The 15209-nt window shown below is 42.9% G+C and overlaps 1 protein-coding gene across 4 annotated transcripts in view; it reads left to right on the top strand.

Moving 5' to 3' along the window:
* Positions 1-81: 81 nt before the first annotated feature.
* Positions 82-15209, top strand: part of ACSS1 (acyl-CoA synthetase short chain family member 1) — a 79483-nt gene continuing 64355 nt past the window's right edge. For 2 of the 4 annotated variants that reach the window (XR_012655651.1, XM_032770545.2), the window contains exons 1-3: positions 82-1526; positions 3772-3847; positions 8479-8575. Coding sequence is in view for 1 of the 4 variants with exons in the window: in XM_032770545.2 (XP_032626436.1) it covers positions 1497-1526; positions 3772-3847; positions 8479-8575 (203 nt within the window). In the remaining 3 variants the exon portion in view is untranslated. The remainder of the gene's footprint in view (positions 1527-3771; positions 3848-8478; positions 8576-15209) is intronic. The other 2 variants (XM_075064544.1, XM_032770546.2) reach the window with 2 other exon arrangements.

Raw genomic sequence — 15209 nt, 5'->3', positions numbered from 1 at the left:
CCCAGCCTTGGGATCCTGGCCCCCCAACCTCCCCCTGGAGCCCCAGTCTTGGGATTCTCCCCCCCCCCCGATTTGCATTTCAGACTGCTGGACCCCCGGGCACCCCCAGCCTCCCCAAACCCACAACTGGAGCCTGGGACCTCTTGTCCTCTCCCAGGGGGACCCCCAGCCTCCACCCTGGATCTCTGGGCTTCACCTCCAGACCCTCAAACCTCCACTCCTGGATCCCCAGCCAACCTTCAGCCTTCTACCTTGCTCCCGCACATCCCCAACTGGACCCCTAGAATCCCAATCTCTCATCCGTCCCCTGCCAACCTCCACTCCCAGCATCCTCAGACCCTCACCCACCCCCAGACATTCCCTACTGGACATCTCCCCTGGGTGTCCCCTACTCTCTCCCCCAGTCCTTCATCATCCCCAATCATTTTCTCCCTAATCCCTTTTCACCTCCAAATCCTTGTCACTCCCCATAGCCCATCCCAACTCCCCTGCATCCCTTATCTCTCAAACATCATATAATCCTTGGTCATAACCCTTCATAATCCCTCCATCACCTGCGCACCAATGTTATCTCCCATTCCCATCATTGCTGTCCCCAACCATCCCAGCTCAATATAATCCACTATATAATTCCTAACACCCATCACTCCGCTGTTCCCTACACTCCCATCGTACCAGTCCCCCCAGTTCCACATCCACTTTGTCTCATCAGTCTCCCACCATCTCAACCCTGCATCAATCCCACAGATCATCTCTAGGCACTTTCAGTCTCTGGTCCCTCTCTATTATCCCTTGAAATCCAAACCCTTGAACCTCTATCTTTCCCAAGTCCCTATAACCTCCTGGCCATCCACCCAAATCCTATACCCTCCAGTCTTCTAGCTTCCCTGTACCCACATATCCTTTTTCTAACTCCCAGTCGGCATGACCTCCAGCCTATTGAGAAGTCTGCCACCAACTCTCTCTGTTGGTGCTTGCTTTTAATTATTTTGCCTGTGTCTGCTTCTTCTGTTTCCTCAACTTCTCCATTCACAAGCAGCATGTGGGATGGGCTCATGCTGGTGAACTGATTCGTGAAGAAGGAGGCGTTGTCTCACCAAGCCCAGCCCATGCCACATAAACATATGCTGGAAACTTCCCCTGCTCTTAGTGAGGAGGGAGACAGGCTGGGATGCTTCAAGTGTCTGTTTTTAACCTACTTTTATATGTCTCAGAAATGATATTGTTTATAATAGCCTTGCTATTTGGGATGTTCTCTCACCTGGGGTGTAATTTGAGCTAAACAGGTGTGAAATTGCTAGTGTTTGGATGAGAGACCTGCACAGAAAACAGATGCTGCAGGAATAGGTAATGGTCGTTAAGTAAGTGGCACTTTTCCTACTGCTGCTGCAGACGCCATCTTTTGTTTTATTTTTGGCACATTGGACCAGTTTTCATAGTGCAGGCTGGCTCTGCAGCACATGTGTGGGCGTCAAACTTAGCTGCATAGTTAATACATGTCTCTCTTAAAGTGCACAGTGAATAAAGTAAGTTTCACTTTATAAAATGTAGGTGTGAACTTGGGTAAATCACTTAATTTTTTTGGTGCCTTGGTCAATCCATCTGCCAACCTGGGCTTCTAATTTGTGTTTAGCTTTGCAAAATGCGTTGGGGGTTTTCATGAAAAAGTACTCATTTATTAGGCATATCTGACAAATTAAAAAAATTAGAGACAGAAAGTTTGTGTGGTGTTGGGATAGCGCTTGGTGTCTATAGCCAAAATACCTGTTTCAAGTCCTTAATCTGACACTAATTTGGTTTGTGAATTTGTAAAAATCTTTGCTGCAGTAGCCTCATCTGTAATATAAGATTGCATCTATGCACATTGCTTTTGAGACTTACAGATGAAAATGTTTGTCCATTTCATTTAAAAGTATTATCACAGACATTTTATTTATGTCAGCAAGTTCCTTTGCAGCCACTCTATACCAACAGTATGTAGAACTGGGTCATTTGAACCATGAAAAAACAGATATCTTTTCTTCTCTTTTAGCGCTGCCCTGGTTTGACCTGTCACAGCCTTCTGTGCAGGGTCTCTGAAGGACCACTTACAGTGGTCCTTAACATAGATGTGCAGGGATCATGCTTGCACTTATTGAACAGAGCATTATAATGCTGCTGAGCAAATAGTTGCACATCTTGGAATGTTTTTTTTTAATCTTTATTCCTCTAAAGACTATGAAATTCAGTTAAGAAAACACTGTAAGACTACGAAGGTTAATACTCAGAATCAAGAAGTGGTGAAATTAAGGCTGCCTCAGTGACTTTATCTCTGCCCTCTCTTGCACAGGCATTATTGACGTAATGTTTTACCAGCTGGTCACACACCTTTAGAAATAAAACTTCAGATGTTATATATGTTATTTTCTAATTAAGGAAAACCGTTCTTAAAAAGATACTGGAGTCCTTTTCAGATAATTATTAGAGAGAGGTTGTTGGATGGGTGCATACAGATTCACTGTACATTTTACAGGTACAGTGACATTAAGGGATACTATATTGTTTATCATAGACTATCAGGATTGGAAGGGACCTCAGGAGGTCATCTAGTCCAACCCCCTGCTCAAAGCAGGACCAATCCCCAGGCAGATTTTTGCCCCAGATTCCTGGGTGGCCCCTTCAAGGATTGAACTCACAACCCTGGGTTTAGCAGGCCAATGCTTATTGCCATGGTATTCTTGACCATAGTTGCTCTTCTGCCCATTGTTGTGCAGCATGCTCTACGCTAGTTCGTAGATGGCTGCACTTTGGTGATGTAAAGGGCTCTGCAGTATCCGCATCAGGGCATCCTATTACTCATGTAAAATATTGTTAAATTATTGAGGAAAATGAAAAAGTGATAAAGAAAGTAGGCATCATCACTCTGTTTTCTGTTTCAAATGAGATGCTGATTGCTGATCTCTTCACCCATCTTTGTTAACATTTTTAAAAGAAAATCCTTTGTCATGACTGTTCTGAGTACCAGTGAGTGGAAAGCCAAAAACTGCCGATGTAAGGGAGAAGAATGCTATCCTGGCATCGTCCTGCAGACCCTGACATTTTAATAACTATAGACCCTCTTATGCATGACCAGTAGCCCTTACTCCACAAGTAGTTCCGTTGACTTCAGTGGTACCACTCGTGGAGTAAGAGTTTCACTATCTAGCCATAGGAAAGTGATGATTTCTTTAGATGTCTGTACTTCATGCTCTGTATGTTTTGCTGCAAGGTCACAGAGCATGTTCATTCACTCTAGGCTTTAGGCTTTTTATTTATTCTCAGACATGTACTATGGTGTGATTCCAACTGTCAGGTGATAGGCAGATGACTTAGAAATAACAGTAGTCATTTGGAGGGAACCATTCACAGTTTCTGTTATAGAGCAGTCTGACGTGTTTTCAAAACGATGCTGGCCTTAGAGAAGGGTGGTCTTTAAGACCTTGACATATAGCTTTATTCCACAGATTTTTACAAAAGATGCCATTCAAATGCCCTCGGATATATAAAATGTGAAAAGATTTTTATACACCAGAAAAATTAGAAAATCATGGATGCCAACCATTCAGGATTCTGCAGGTATTGCTTTTCTGAACAATCTGGTTTTCTGCGTTAAAAGCAAATACAAGCGATAATAGTAATCTAAGAAAAACCTTAAACTAGAGTTAAGTGTTTTTTTAAAAATGGCTCCAAGTTCACCCTTCCTTACCCTATTATTTTGTAAGGATTGGCTCTTAGGCTGTCTTTTTTTTTAAGAAACAGGATGTTGCTGTCACAGTGCCCAGGCTGGAAGCAAACCAAGGATATCAGGGGATTTCCTTGCCTGTTTGTTGTTAGCATTTTTTCTCTTCCTCTCCCTGTAGTAAAGAATGAAGAGATTGTGCAGGGTGGTCCATTGAAATATATACTAGAATCAGTGTGGTGAAATAAGAGGAAAATGTAGGGTGAATAATCAGTCAGCAATTAATGCTAGTAGACCCCAATTCAGCAGTCCATTCCTATTCAGCAAAGCACAAGAGCATGCTTTGGTCAGCTGGAGTCTGAAGGTATGTCAACGCTGCAATGAAAATCCCTCAGGCACAGGCTGCGGGGCTGTTCGGTTGCAGTGAAGACTTCCAAGCTCTGGCTGCAGTCCAGGGTCTGGGACTCTCCCACCCTGCAGTGACTTAGAGCCTGGGCTCCAGCCCAAGCTAGGAAATCTACATTACAGTTCAACAGCCCCTCAGCCTGAGCCCCTGGAGCCTGAGTCAACTGGCACAGGCCACCTGCTGGTGTCTAGCTGCTGTGTAGATGATATACCCTGAGGCAGCAGTAACTCCCACTGAGTGCTCCATTACCCCCATCTGTGAGTCAAAATGTTGCTGGGGCGGTGAGTCAATGTCAGCTTGACCTTCTGGTGCTGCCGTGCTCCATAGCTGTGAATGGGTGCTGCAAAGTACCTGAGCACAATGCATAGATTTGGGGGCACCGATTCCCACAGGTCCCTGTCCCTCCACTTCCTTCCTGGTCCTGTCCCCTCCCCCTCTGCATGCTTGCAGATTTTTGGCTCACTTCTAGAAGAGTTTATAAAAAGAATTCTCTGTATTTGAATAAATGGTGAATGATCTCTGAGCCAAGTATAGACTCAGAGTGCTTTTTCACGGCAGGCTTAACTGTGTGCAAATAATAATAATCATACCTAGCTCTTATATAATGCTTTTCTTCAGTAGATCTCAAAGCACCTCACAATCTTTTAATGTATGTGTTCTCACAACCTGCCTTTGAGGGAGGGAAGTACTATCATCCCCATCTTTCAGATGGGAAACTGAAGCACAGAGACGTTAAGTGACTTGCCCAAGGTCATACAGGAAGTCTATGTTGGAGCAGGGAATGAACCTGGGAATTGAATGTCTACAGCAGGGGTTCTCAATCTTTTTCTTTCTGAGCCCCCCGCCCCCAACGTGCTATAAAAACTCCATGGCCCAGCTGTGCCTGCATATAAAAGCCAGGGCTGGCATTAGCGGGTAGCACGGAGAGCAATTGCCCGGGGCCCCACACCACAGGGGGCCCCACAAAGCTAAGTAGCTCAGGTTTCAGCTTCAGGCCCTGGTGGTAGGGCTCAGGGGCCCAAGCTGCAGTCCCATGTGGTGGGGCTTTGACTTTCTGCCCTGGGCCCAACAAGTTTGATGCTAGCCATGCTTGGTGGCCCCCCTGAAACCTGTTTTTGGCCCCCCAAGAGGCCTCGGACCCCAGGTTGAGAACCATTGATCTTATAGCATCCCTGGCATATAATGAGAAAGTTCGTAAGAAAGTTAGAGCATAAGAAGATAAGTTGAGATTTCTTTGGTTCAAAAGTTGTGTCCACTGTTTGTTACATTTGTGGCAAGGCTGTGCCTCTGTCATGACAGGGAGGTGCAGGTGTGTGCAGAGGTTCCCTCAGAACAGAGGGGGCCTTCAGGAGAGAGGGATGGGTTCCCTCGGGAAAGAGGTGTCGGGGGTTGGCAGCAGAGTCCTTTACCCTTCAACAGGGGCTGGAAACCCACCCCCCATTCCTCCAATCTTCAGGGCAGGGCAAGCCCTTGAGCCAGCCCCAGAGACCCATGGAGGCCTTGTGTGGGACAAGCATCACCAGGCTCCCTTGTCCTAGCCCTGTGGGATGCACAAGCCCCAGTCCTTACCCAGCCACACTCATTTGGGCCTCCCCCACGTGTGGCCAGGCAGCCGTGGAACACAAAGTTCTTGAAGTCACGCAGGAGCTGCTGCCAGGGCCGGTGCAAGGAAGTTTTGCATCCTAGGCGAAACTTCCACCTTGCGCTCCCCAGCCCTGCAGCAGCTCCCCTCTGCCCTGAGGTGCCCCCCCACCCCCCCGCGGCAGCTCCCCGCCCCACGCTGCAGCTCCCTACCCCCAGGCCTGGGGAGCCCTGCGGTTCCTCCCAACCCCAGCTCACCTCTGCTCTGCGTCCTCTTCGAGCATACTGTCCTGCTCTAATTCTCCTCCCAGGCTTGTGGTGCCAAACAGCTGATTGGTGCCACAAGCCTGAGAGGCGGGAGAAGCGAAGCAGTGACTGCGCGGTGGAACCCCCGGGCTGCCGGCAGCACACTGACCCAGGGGAACCCCTGGGCTGCCGGCTGCCCGGCGGTGGCCCGCTGACTCAGGGGAACCCCTGGGCTGCCGGCGGCGGCGCGCTGACCCAGGGGAATCCCTGACTCTCTCTCCCTCCCAGGGCAGCAGCCGCTCAAACACTTAAAAAAAAAATTGGAGGGCGCCGCTTTTTGGCGCCCCCAAATCCTGGCGCCCTAGGCAACCGCCTAGTCCGCCTAAATGGTAGTACCGGCCCTGGCTGCTGCTGCTCAGAACTGTGCCTAGACAAAGTGTGAGGCCAGCACCAGCAGAGATGATTGCAGGTGGCAATACATGGAGATGGCACAGCAAGTGGGCTTGGCTGCCCCTTTGCTAAATTTCAGTGGCATTGTGACCCTGCGAGTGCATGGTATTGCAGCCTGTCACACGAGGTCGCAATGCTAATCAAATTGTGGCAATTATAAAAAGTTTTGGCAAGTGCTGAAAGTTGTGGTGAGTGTTAAAAGTTGTGATTTCCAAAATCACAGCCTGCACTTCTTATAGCTTTAGTACTGACCACCTTGGACAGTGTGCAATATTATGATGACATATGTTACTTTGTTTAACTTTTGTGTTAATGCATTTTTACAACCAGCTCTCCCAGTGGATACTTCTGAGTTGGAAGGGATGTGTTTTCTTGAAATTTAGATACAGTGGGACAAATTTCCTGACTTTACTGGGAATTGCACTTACTGTATATAAAATGTATAGGGGCCAATTTTGTTACAGCAGTGCAAATACAGAACAACATCGGAACATAAACCTGATGGGAGAGCAGAATCAGGCCCAGGAACTGCAGCTCATCTCTTTAAAACAAAAGCAAAAAAACATCTTTCGCTCTCCCACAAACAAGTGGGGACACCAGAACACTTAATTTACATTGGAGTTGTAACATTAGAAAACCATTTGTTTACCCCACAGATATTAACATTACTAGGTATTCTGCATCAATTGTTTTTAAAAGTTACTGTTTTCAAAAACTATTTATTTATGTATGGTTGCTTTTAATAATGACCTGTTGCAGTAAATTAAATGCATTTAAAACCATGTAATTAGATCATTAACTTTTAGTTTAGATTTCTTATTAATATCTAATGCATCATATAATGGTTAATATGCATAGCATCTACTTCATTATAGGATGTCCTTTAATGTCTTGGAAAAACCTAACCCATTTTTCCTGCTGTATGGCTAGAGATTTAAAATGATGAAGTAATAAGTAATGAAAGTACACAAAATAGAAATAACATTGTACTCTCAGACCTTGTAATAGGAACTGATCTACGTATATTTCTATGGAAATAATTTAGTTAAAAAAAGTTACAACTGAAAGTGTGTTTTAATAGTCTCTAGCTAATTTCCCCTCCCCCTCCAAATATTATCTTTCTCTACAAAAATTTGTACCCATCTAAAAAACTCTGAAATGTTGAAAAGTCAGGAAATGCACAGTGAAGGGACCCAGCCAGTTCCCACTGCTATACAACTTATCAGATACTATTTATAAAAGTTTGGAAGTAATTTTAAGCATTGGTCTTTATACAAACAAAATCAGCTCTCTATGAGTGTGTCTGGGGCATAGCAGCAGAAAATATGAAAAGTGTCCAACTCTTTGAGCCTATGTTGCTGAACTAGAGGGCATGCAAACATTTGGATTGTTTTTCAAAGGCAGGCTGGGTGTATTAAAGGGCTATGTCATGTGAAACACCCAAAGCAGTGGAGCTGAATAACCGCTGCATAATTTTTAGATACGCCAAAAGTACAGATGGTTATTAAGGTACACCTAACAGCCCTGCCACTGAGAATTGTAAGTCCTTGTGAGCCATATGGTAAAATTAATGGAAAATCAGTAGTAAGGTTGGCTAAAGAACCACATCACCACAAAACAGGGACTTTCCTTTCACATTCAGTGTAAACAGGAACCTTATACCAGAAATGGAATCTTTTGGCCAGTTAGAGCATGAAGATGCTGTCCAATAAAACACTCCTCTCTGAGGCAAAAAGGACAATAGTGGCATCAGTGGTTCTTCTGTTTGCATACACAGCAGGCCAGAACCTCAGCAGGTTTATGTTGGCATAGCTCCTTTGAAATCAGTGTAGCTACAGTGATCTAAACCAGCCAAGGATCTGGCTGTTTACTGATCAAATTGAGGTATGACATCCAGTGCATCACTGTGAATAGCTTAAATAAAAACTTTGCAAATAATGTAGATGACTGCATGTCTATTTAGCTAACTTCTGATATTTCACCTCATATTCATTTCCATGCATGTATGACCAGGGAGCTAAGTTAGCCATATTGCAAACATCTATGACTTTAATACAAAACAAATAAAATTCTTTCTTAAATATTTCTTTTCATATAGTAAACTGTTTAGACCAACATGTCCATCAATCTCCAGACAGAGTGGCTTTGATCTGGGAGAAAGATGAGCCTGGCACTGAAGTGAAAATCACATACAGGTATGGCACATTCTTTCAGATAGCTGTAAAATGGGTCTTGTGTACCAATATGGCAGTTTTACTGGCTAGTTAAAGAGCTGTTGCACTGAAATATTATTATATCTATATTAAATCTTCTGCCTCCTCTAGAGGCAGAGCAGTGTTGGGGATTGGAATGGACACACTGCAGGAGCACTGTTACCTGGATGTATTATCCTACATTTAACAGGTGTGGCATATGTTTCCATCAATCATTCTGTTGCACGGGAAGTGGAGCCATGCCCCTGTCCAGAAATGAGGCCCTGCCTGGGGCTTGTCAGAGCTCTGGACAGAACTATATGCCTCTTTTCCTTTGCACTCTGGGTCCTGGCAGTTGATTATTTCTCTCTCTTGCATGGGGATGGGCGAGAGGTTCCCTGCTTTCACACACCCACGAATGAGCATATTTTAACATGAATATTAAGGGCAAGCTCCTTGCTAGTATAAACATGGACAGCCTCGTTGCTGTCAAAGGAACTCTGCCAATTTATACCAGATGAGAATCTGGCTCTAAATTTCTGTTACATTTTTAGCTAGAACTGCCCATACTCTGAGTGGACACTTTCAGGACTGAAAGGCTCAGCGTTTCTCTTTTATCCAGCTTATTTTCAAATCTGTCAGTTTTCCTTTTTGCCCTTTAGAAAAAGCTGGGACTTGCGGGAAGAATGCAAAACTTGGGCACTCTAAGTACTCCTTCTAACATGAATAGTACTAGAAGTGGAGGCTTTCAGTCAATTAAAATGTGGAGATGCTGTCAGATTACCCACTTCTGTCATGTGAAATTGTGATGACATCAGCCGCGTCAGGCTGGGAGCTGGGAAAATTGATTTTATTCCTTAGCCTCACTGTGCCTCACTTTCCCCATTTTAGAATCAGACTAATGATGGTAATCCACTGTTACAGAGAGCTTTTATTTTCCAGTTTTTCCAGCATAGTTGTACTGTGGATAATAATGACAGGGAAGAAAAGCAATCTTCTTCACTGATGGCAAACCTTGAATTTTACACGTAATTTTTCAGAACGGTAGTAAATGTGTCTAAATATGCCGAACAATATTGAGCTGTGTATTCAAAATGTAGCCGTGGGCTGAACTGTCAGCTGCACTCAAGGCACATCCAGGTGGGTGCATCTGAAGTGGGGAGTCTCAAAAGAACTATTTGCTGCTCCCTATGTACACCAACCCTGTCCCAGTGTAGTTTAGAGTAGCTTCAAAGGTGCTCTAAAAACCATACCAGGTTATAGTGACCCTAGGGACAGTTACATCAGCTGGGGATTGGTGGAGCACAGTAAACTTCAGCCACACCCCTTCTCATGGCTAGCATGACCTTACATGCAGGGAGAGGGGCGGGCTACACCGTCTCTATGACAGCTAAGGATTCCCCCACCTTTGGGCAATCGTCAGCAACCCGCTCAAGGCAGCTTTAAGTTTGCTTGTTTAAGTTTGTGAGTGCTGGAATCTGACCTTTGTGTCTACAGAATATTCTTTACAAGGTATGGATGATTGGGATTCCTTGCATTTATTTGAACACCTGTAGTTTCCTATAGTCTTTCTTAACTTCAGGATTTGTTAGTGTTGTTTTAAAAGAGGGCTGGTTCAAGTGTGTGAGCTGGTCAGTAGAAAAAACAGGACTTGCAACTGAATACATTTTATGGCAATGCAGAATTATAGTGCTGTTCAACAGTAATCATAATGAGGCAGTTATAGCATCTATAAAATTGCTGAAGAAGTAGATTAGTTTGGGCCATGGAATTATTAACGATCAGTTGTGCAGGTGCATTATCATCTCTCTGATATGATCAATGAGCAACTGTAGCACAAGGACAAACTGTAGTTAAGGAAACCTTGACTGGTTTTTGCTAGACACATTGGCCTTGATTCTGGGCCATGTTCCATCCCTTTATGCCATTCTGATGCCAGAACCCAGGGACCCCTCCCTCTGCCTTGTGCCAGGTATTCTCCCAGAGTGGAGATGTTCCTTGGATGCCATAGGACAGCATAGGTATTCCTGTGCAGCTCTGTGTGCTGGCCAGAAAAGCAGCTTATAAAGGGCTCTGGGAAGCTTCTTTAAGTTAGAGCAGCCCCACAGGTTGAGTGCAGGTCCAGAATTTGGAGGGCACAAACATAGCTTTAGGCTGTCTTAGCCACCCGCTTAGGCTTTGCTTTCTGAGATGCACTCCTCTGTTCCCATGCTGCTCAGAAGGAGAGTCATTGACCATGCACTTGGAGACTTTGTGAGGAGTGCCTGGCTGCTTTTCCCATTAGGAACAAAGAGATGACAATTCACTTATTGTATCATGCCAAGAAGTGGAGACTGTGGGAGGGCACTTTTCATCCTACAGACTTGTGACTGGAAGCAGCTTGAAGCTGAGGAGCATGCCAGTGAAAACAGAATAAACTTTTGTGTATCTATAAAAGGTAGTCATACTGAATAATAAAAAGGAGGCCACTGCAGAGTTTTGGGGAATGGTGAATTGCTATCTCTTTAATATGAGGAAGGACTAAGAAGCATTACCTCATTTTTGCCTGATGCAGATAGCATCTCACAATCCCACACTGTGCAGTAGATTTTCCTTTAATCTGTTTGTTTCTGACTTGCTCCAGGAAGGGAGGGGTGAACCATTATGTAAGAAAATTTGGCTAACTCATAAGAACATAACATAAGAATGACCATACTGGATCAGACCAGTGGTCCATCCAGCCCAGTATCCTGTTTTTTCGACAGTGGCCAATGCCACGTGCTTCAGAGGGAATGAACAGAACAAGTAATCATCAAGTGATCCTTCCCATTCTATTTGCTTCTGGCAAACAGAGGCTAGGGACATTTCAGAGCATGGTTTTGCATCCCTGCCCATGCTAGCTAATAGCCATTGATAGACCTATCCTCCATTAACTTATCTAGTTCCTTTTTGAACCCTGTTATTGTCTTGGCCTTCACAACATCCTCTTTCAAAGAGTTCCACAGGTTGACTGCATTGTGTGAAGAAATACTTCCTTTTGTTTGTTTTAAACCTACTGCATATTAATTTCATTTGGTGATCCCTAGTTATGAGGAGTAAATAACACTTCCTTATTTACTTTCTCCACACCAGGCATGATTTTATAGACCTCTATCATATCCGCCTTTAGTCATCTCTTTTCCAAGCTGAAAAGTCCCAGTCTTATTAATCTCTCCTCATACAGAAGCTGTTCCATATCCCAGTAATTTTTGTTGCCCTTTTCTGTACATGTTCCAATTCCAATATATCTCATTTGAGATGAGGCGACCAGATCTGCACGCATTATTCAAGATGTGGGTGTACCATTGATTTATATAGAGGCAATATATTTTCTGTCTTGTTATCTATCTCTTTCCTAATGATTCCCAACATTCTGTTAGCGTTTTTGACTGCTGCTGCACATTGGGTGGATGTTTTCAGAGAACTATCCACAATGACTCCAAGATCTTTCTTGAGTGGTCACAGTTAATTTAGATCCCAGCATTTTATATGTATAGTTGGAATTATGTTTTCCAGTGTGCATTGCTTTGCATTTATCAGCATTGAATTTCATCTGTCATTTTCTTGCCCAGTCACCCAGTTTTGTGAGATCTCTTTTTATCTCTTCACAGTTTGCTTTGGACTTAACTATCTTAAGTAGTTTTGTATCATCTGCAAATTTTGCCATGTCACCGTTTACCCCTTTTTCCAGATCATTTATGAATACGTTGAATAGGACCGGTCCCAGTACAGACTCCTGGGGGACACCACTATTTACCTCTCTCCATTCTGAAAACTGACCATTTATTCCTATCCTTTGTTTCCTGTCTTTTAACCAGTTACTGATCCATGAGAAAAATGACTTAAAAAGGATGATTTAGGTTTGGGTATCTCCCTCACATCCTCAGCCATGAAGACTGTTGCAAAGAATTCATTTAGTTTCTCTGCAATGGCCTTATTGTCCTTGAGTGCTCCTTTAGCATCTTGATCGTCCAGTGGCCCCACTGGTTGTTTAGCAGGCTTTCTGCTTCTGACATACTTCAAGTGATTAAAAAAATTAATTGTGATTAATCACATTGTTAAACCATAATAGAATACCATTTATTTAAATATTTTTGGATGTTTTCTACATTTTCAAATATGTTGATTTCAATTACAACACAGAATACAAAGTGTACAGTGCTCACTTTATATTTATTTTTGATTACAAGTATTTGCTCTGTAAAAAAACAAGAGTATTTTTCAATTTACTTAATAAAAGTACTGTAGTGCAGTCTCTTTATCATGAAAGTTGAACTTACAAATGTAGAATTATGTACAAAAAAACCCTGCATTAAAAAACAATGTAAAATTTTAGAGCCCGCAAGTCCACTCAGTCCTACTTCTTGTTCAGCCAATCGTTCAGACAAACAAGTTTGTTTACATTTACAGGAGATAATGCTGCAAGTTTCTTGTTTACAATGTCACCTGAAAGTGAGAACGGGGGTTTTGCAATATATTTCCTTGCCAGATGTGCTAAAGATTCATATGTCCCTTCATGCTTCAATCACCATTCCAGGGGACATGCGTCCATGCTGATGATGGGTTCTGCTCGATAACAATCCAAAGCAGTGCAGTCTGACGCATGTTCATTTTCATCATCTGAGTCAGATGCCACCAGCAGAAAGGTTGATTTTCTTTTTCGGTGGTTCGGTTTCTGTAGTTTACACATTGGAGTGTTGCTCTTTTAAGACTTCTGAAAGCATGCTCTACACCTTGTCCCTCTCAGATTTTTGAAGGCACTTCAGATTCCTAATCATTGAGTTGAGTGCTGTAGCTAGCTTTAGAAATCTCACATTGGTACCTTCTTTGTGTTTTGTCAAATCTGTAGTGAAAGTGTTCTTAAAATGAACAACATGTGCTGGGTCATCATCTGAGCTTACTATAACATGAAATATATGGCAGAAAGCAGGTAAAACAGAGCAGGGGACTCTTCCCCAAGGAGTTCAGTCGCAAATTTAATTAACACATTATTTTTTTTAATGCGCATCATCAGCATGGAAGCATGTCCTCTGGAATTGTGGGGCATACGAATGTTTAGAATTTCTGACACATAAATACCTTGCAATGCCAGCTCCAAAGTCCATGCAAATACCTGTTTTCACTTTCTGGTGACATTGTAAATAAGAAGAGGGCAGCATTATCTCCTGTAAATGTAAACAAACTTGTTTGTCGTAGCAATTGGCTGAACAAGAAGTAGGACTGACTGGACTTGTAGGCTCTGAAGTTTTACGTTGTTTTATTTTTTAGTGTAGTTATGTAACAAAAAAAATCTACATTTGTAGGTTGCACTTGCAGGACAAAGAGATTGCACTACAGTACATGCATTGTGTTACAGTTTGAGGTGAATTGAAAAATACTATTACTTTTGTTTATAATTTTTACAGTGCAAATATTTGTAATAAAAATAATATACACTTTGATTTCAATTACAACGCAGAATGCAATATGTATGATAATGTAGTAAAATGTCCAAATGGTTAATAAATTTCAATTGGTATTCTATTGTTTAACAGTGTGATTAAAGCTGTGATTAATCATGATTAATTTTTTGAGCTAATCGCGTGAGTTAACTGCGATTAATCAACAGTCCTAATCCTTACTGCTATATTTTTATTATTCAAGCATGGAATTATTGTCCATAGAGATTCTGTGGTACAGTTTGGTTCATTTAAGATTTTTACTTCATTTGAATGTACGCTTTCTTTCATATATAGTGCCACTCCCCCACCAGTATGACCTATTTTGTCCTCCTGATAGATCTTGTACCTTGGTATTATTGTGTCCCATTGATTGTTCTTATTCTACCAAGTTTCTGTGATACCTATTTTATCAATATTGTCATTTAATATGAGGCATGCTAGTTCACACATCTTACTATTTAGACTTCTAGCAATTGTATATAAGCACTTAAAATTATCACTTTTTAGCTGTCTGCCGTTATGTGATGTAATTGAATGGAACTCTTCTTCATTTGACTGTTTAGTAGGGTTCTATCCTGCAAAGTGCTAAACAGCTCCGGGAAGTGGAGAGTGCCATCAAATCCAGGGATTAGGTGGATCGTGATATCCTACAGCACAAATTTCTAATGGCTGGGAACTGCAGAAGCAAGTCCTGTGTTCTAAGAGCAGAGTGCATTCTTTGGGTCTGATTCTCCACTTGCATACACCAGTGTCATTCAGGAATAGTTCCACTGAAATCAGTGACAGTGGCTGGAAAAGAAGGTGGCCTAAAAGCTGTTGCAACACTGTCTATGTCACCCAAAGATCCCTGTAGGGTGACCGTCCCAGGGCCAGATATGCTGACTTTAAGATTCATTCTGCCTCTGCACTAATGCAGATTGCCCATAAAGCAATTAAGGATTGGGGCCAAAGCATATACTAGGGGAATGAATTTAGTACCAGGGCTCAGGAACTCTTGAGTTCTATTATCTGGATCAGGAACAGAGGACGGAAGAGGATAATGTAAGGGCCGGATCAGATGATAAACAGTCACATAAAAAAGAATCTGGCACATCAGAAAAGGGCAGACAAATAAACAGGGACAAGTTTTTAAAGCGCTTGTACACAAATGCTAGAAGTCTAAATAATAAGATGGGTGA

Source organism: Chelonoidis abingdonii, chromosome 3, assembly GCF_003597395.2.
Source record: "Chelonoidis abingdonii isolate Lonesome George chromosome 3, CheloAbing_2.0, whole genome shotgun sequence".
Taxonomy (NCBI): domain Eukaryota; kingdom Metazoa; phylum Chordata; order Testudines; family Testudinidae; genus Chelonoidis; species Chelonoidis abingdonii.
This window is presented reverse-complemented; position numbering and strand designations above follow the sequence as displayed.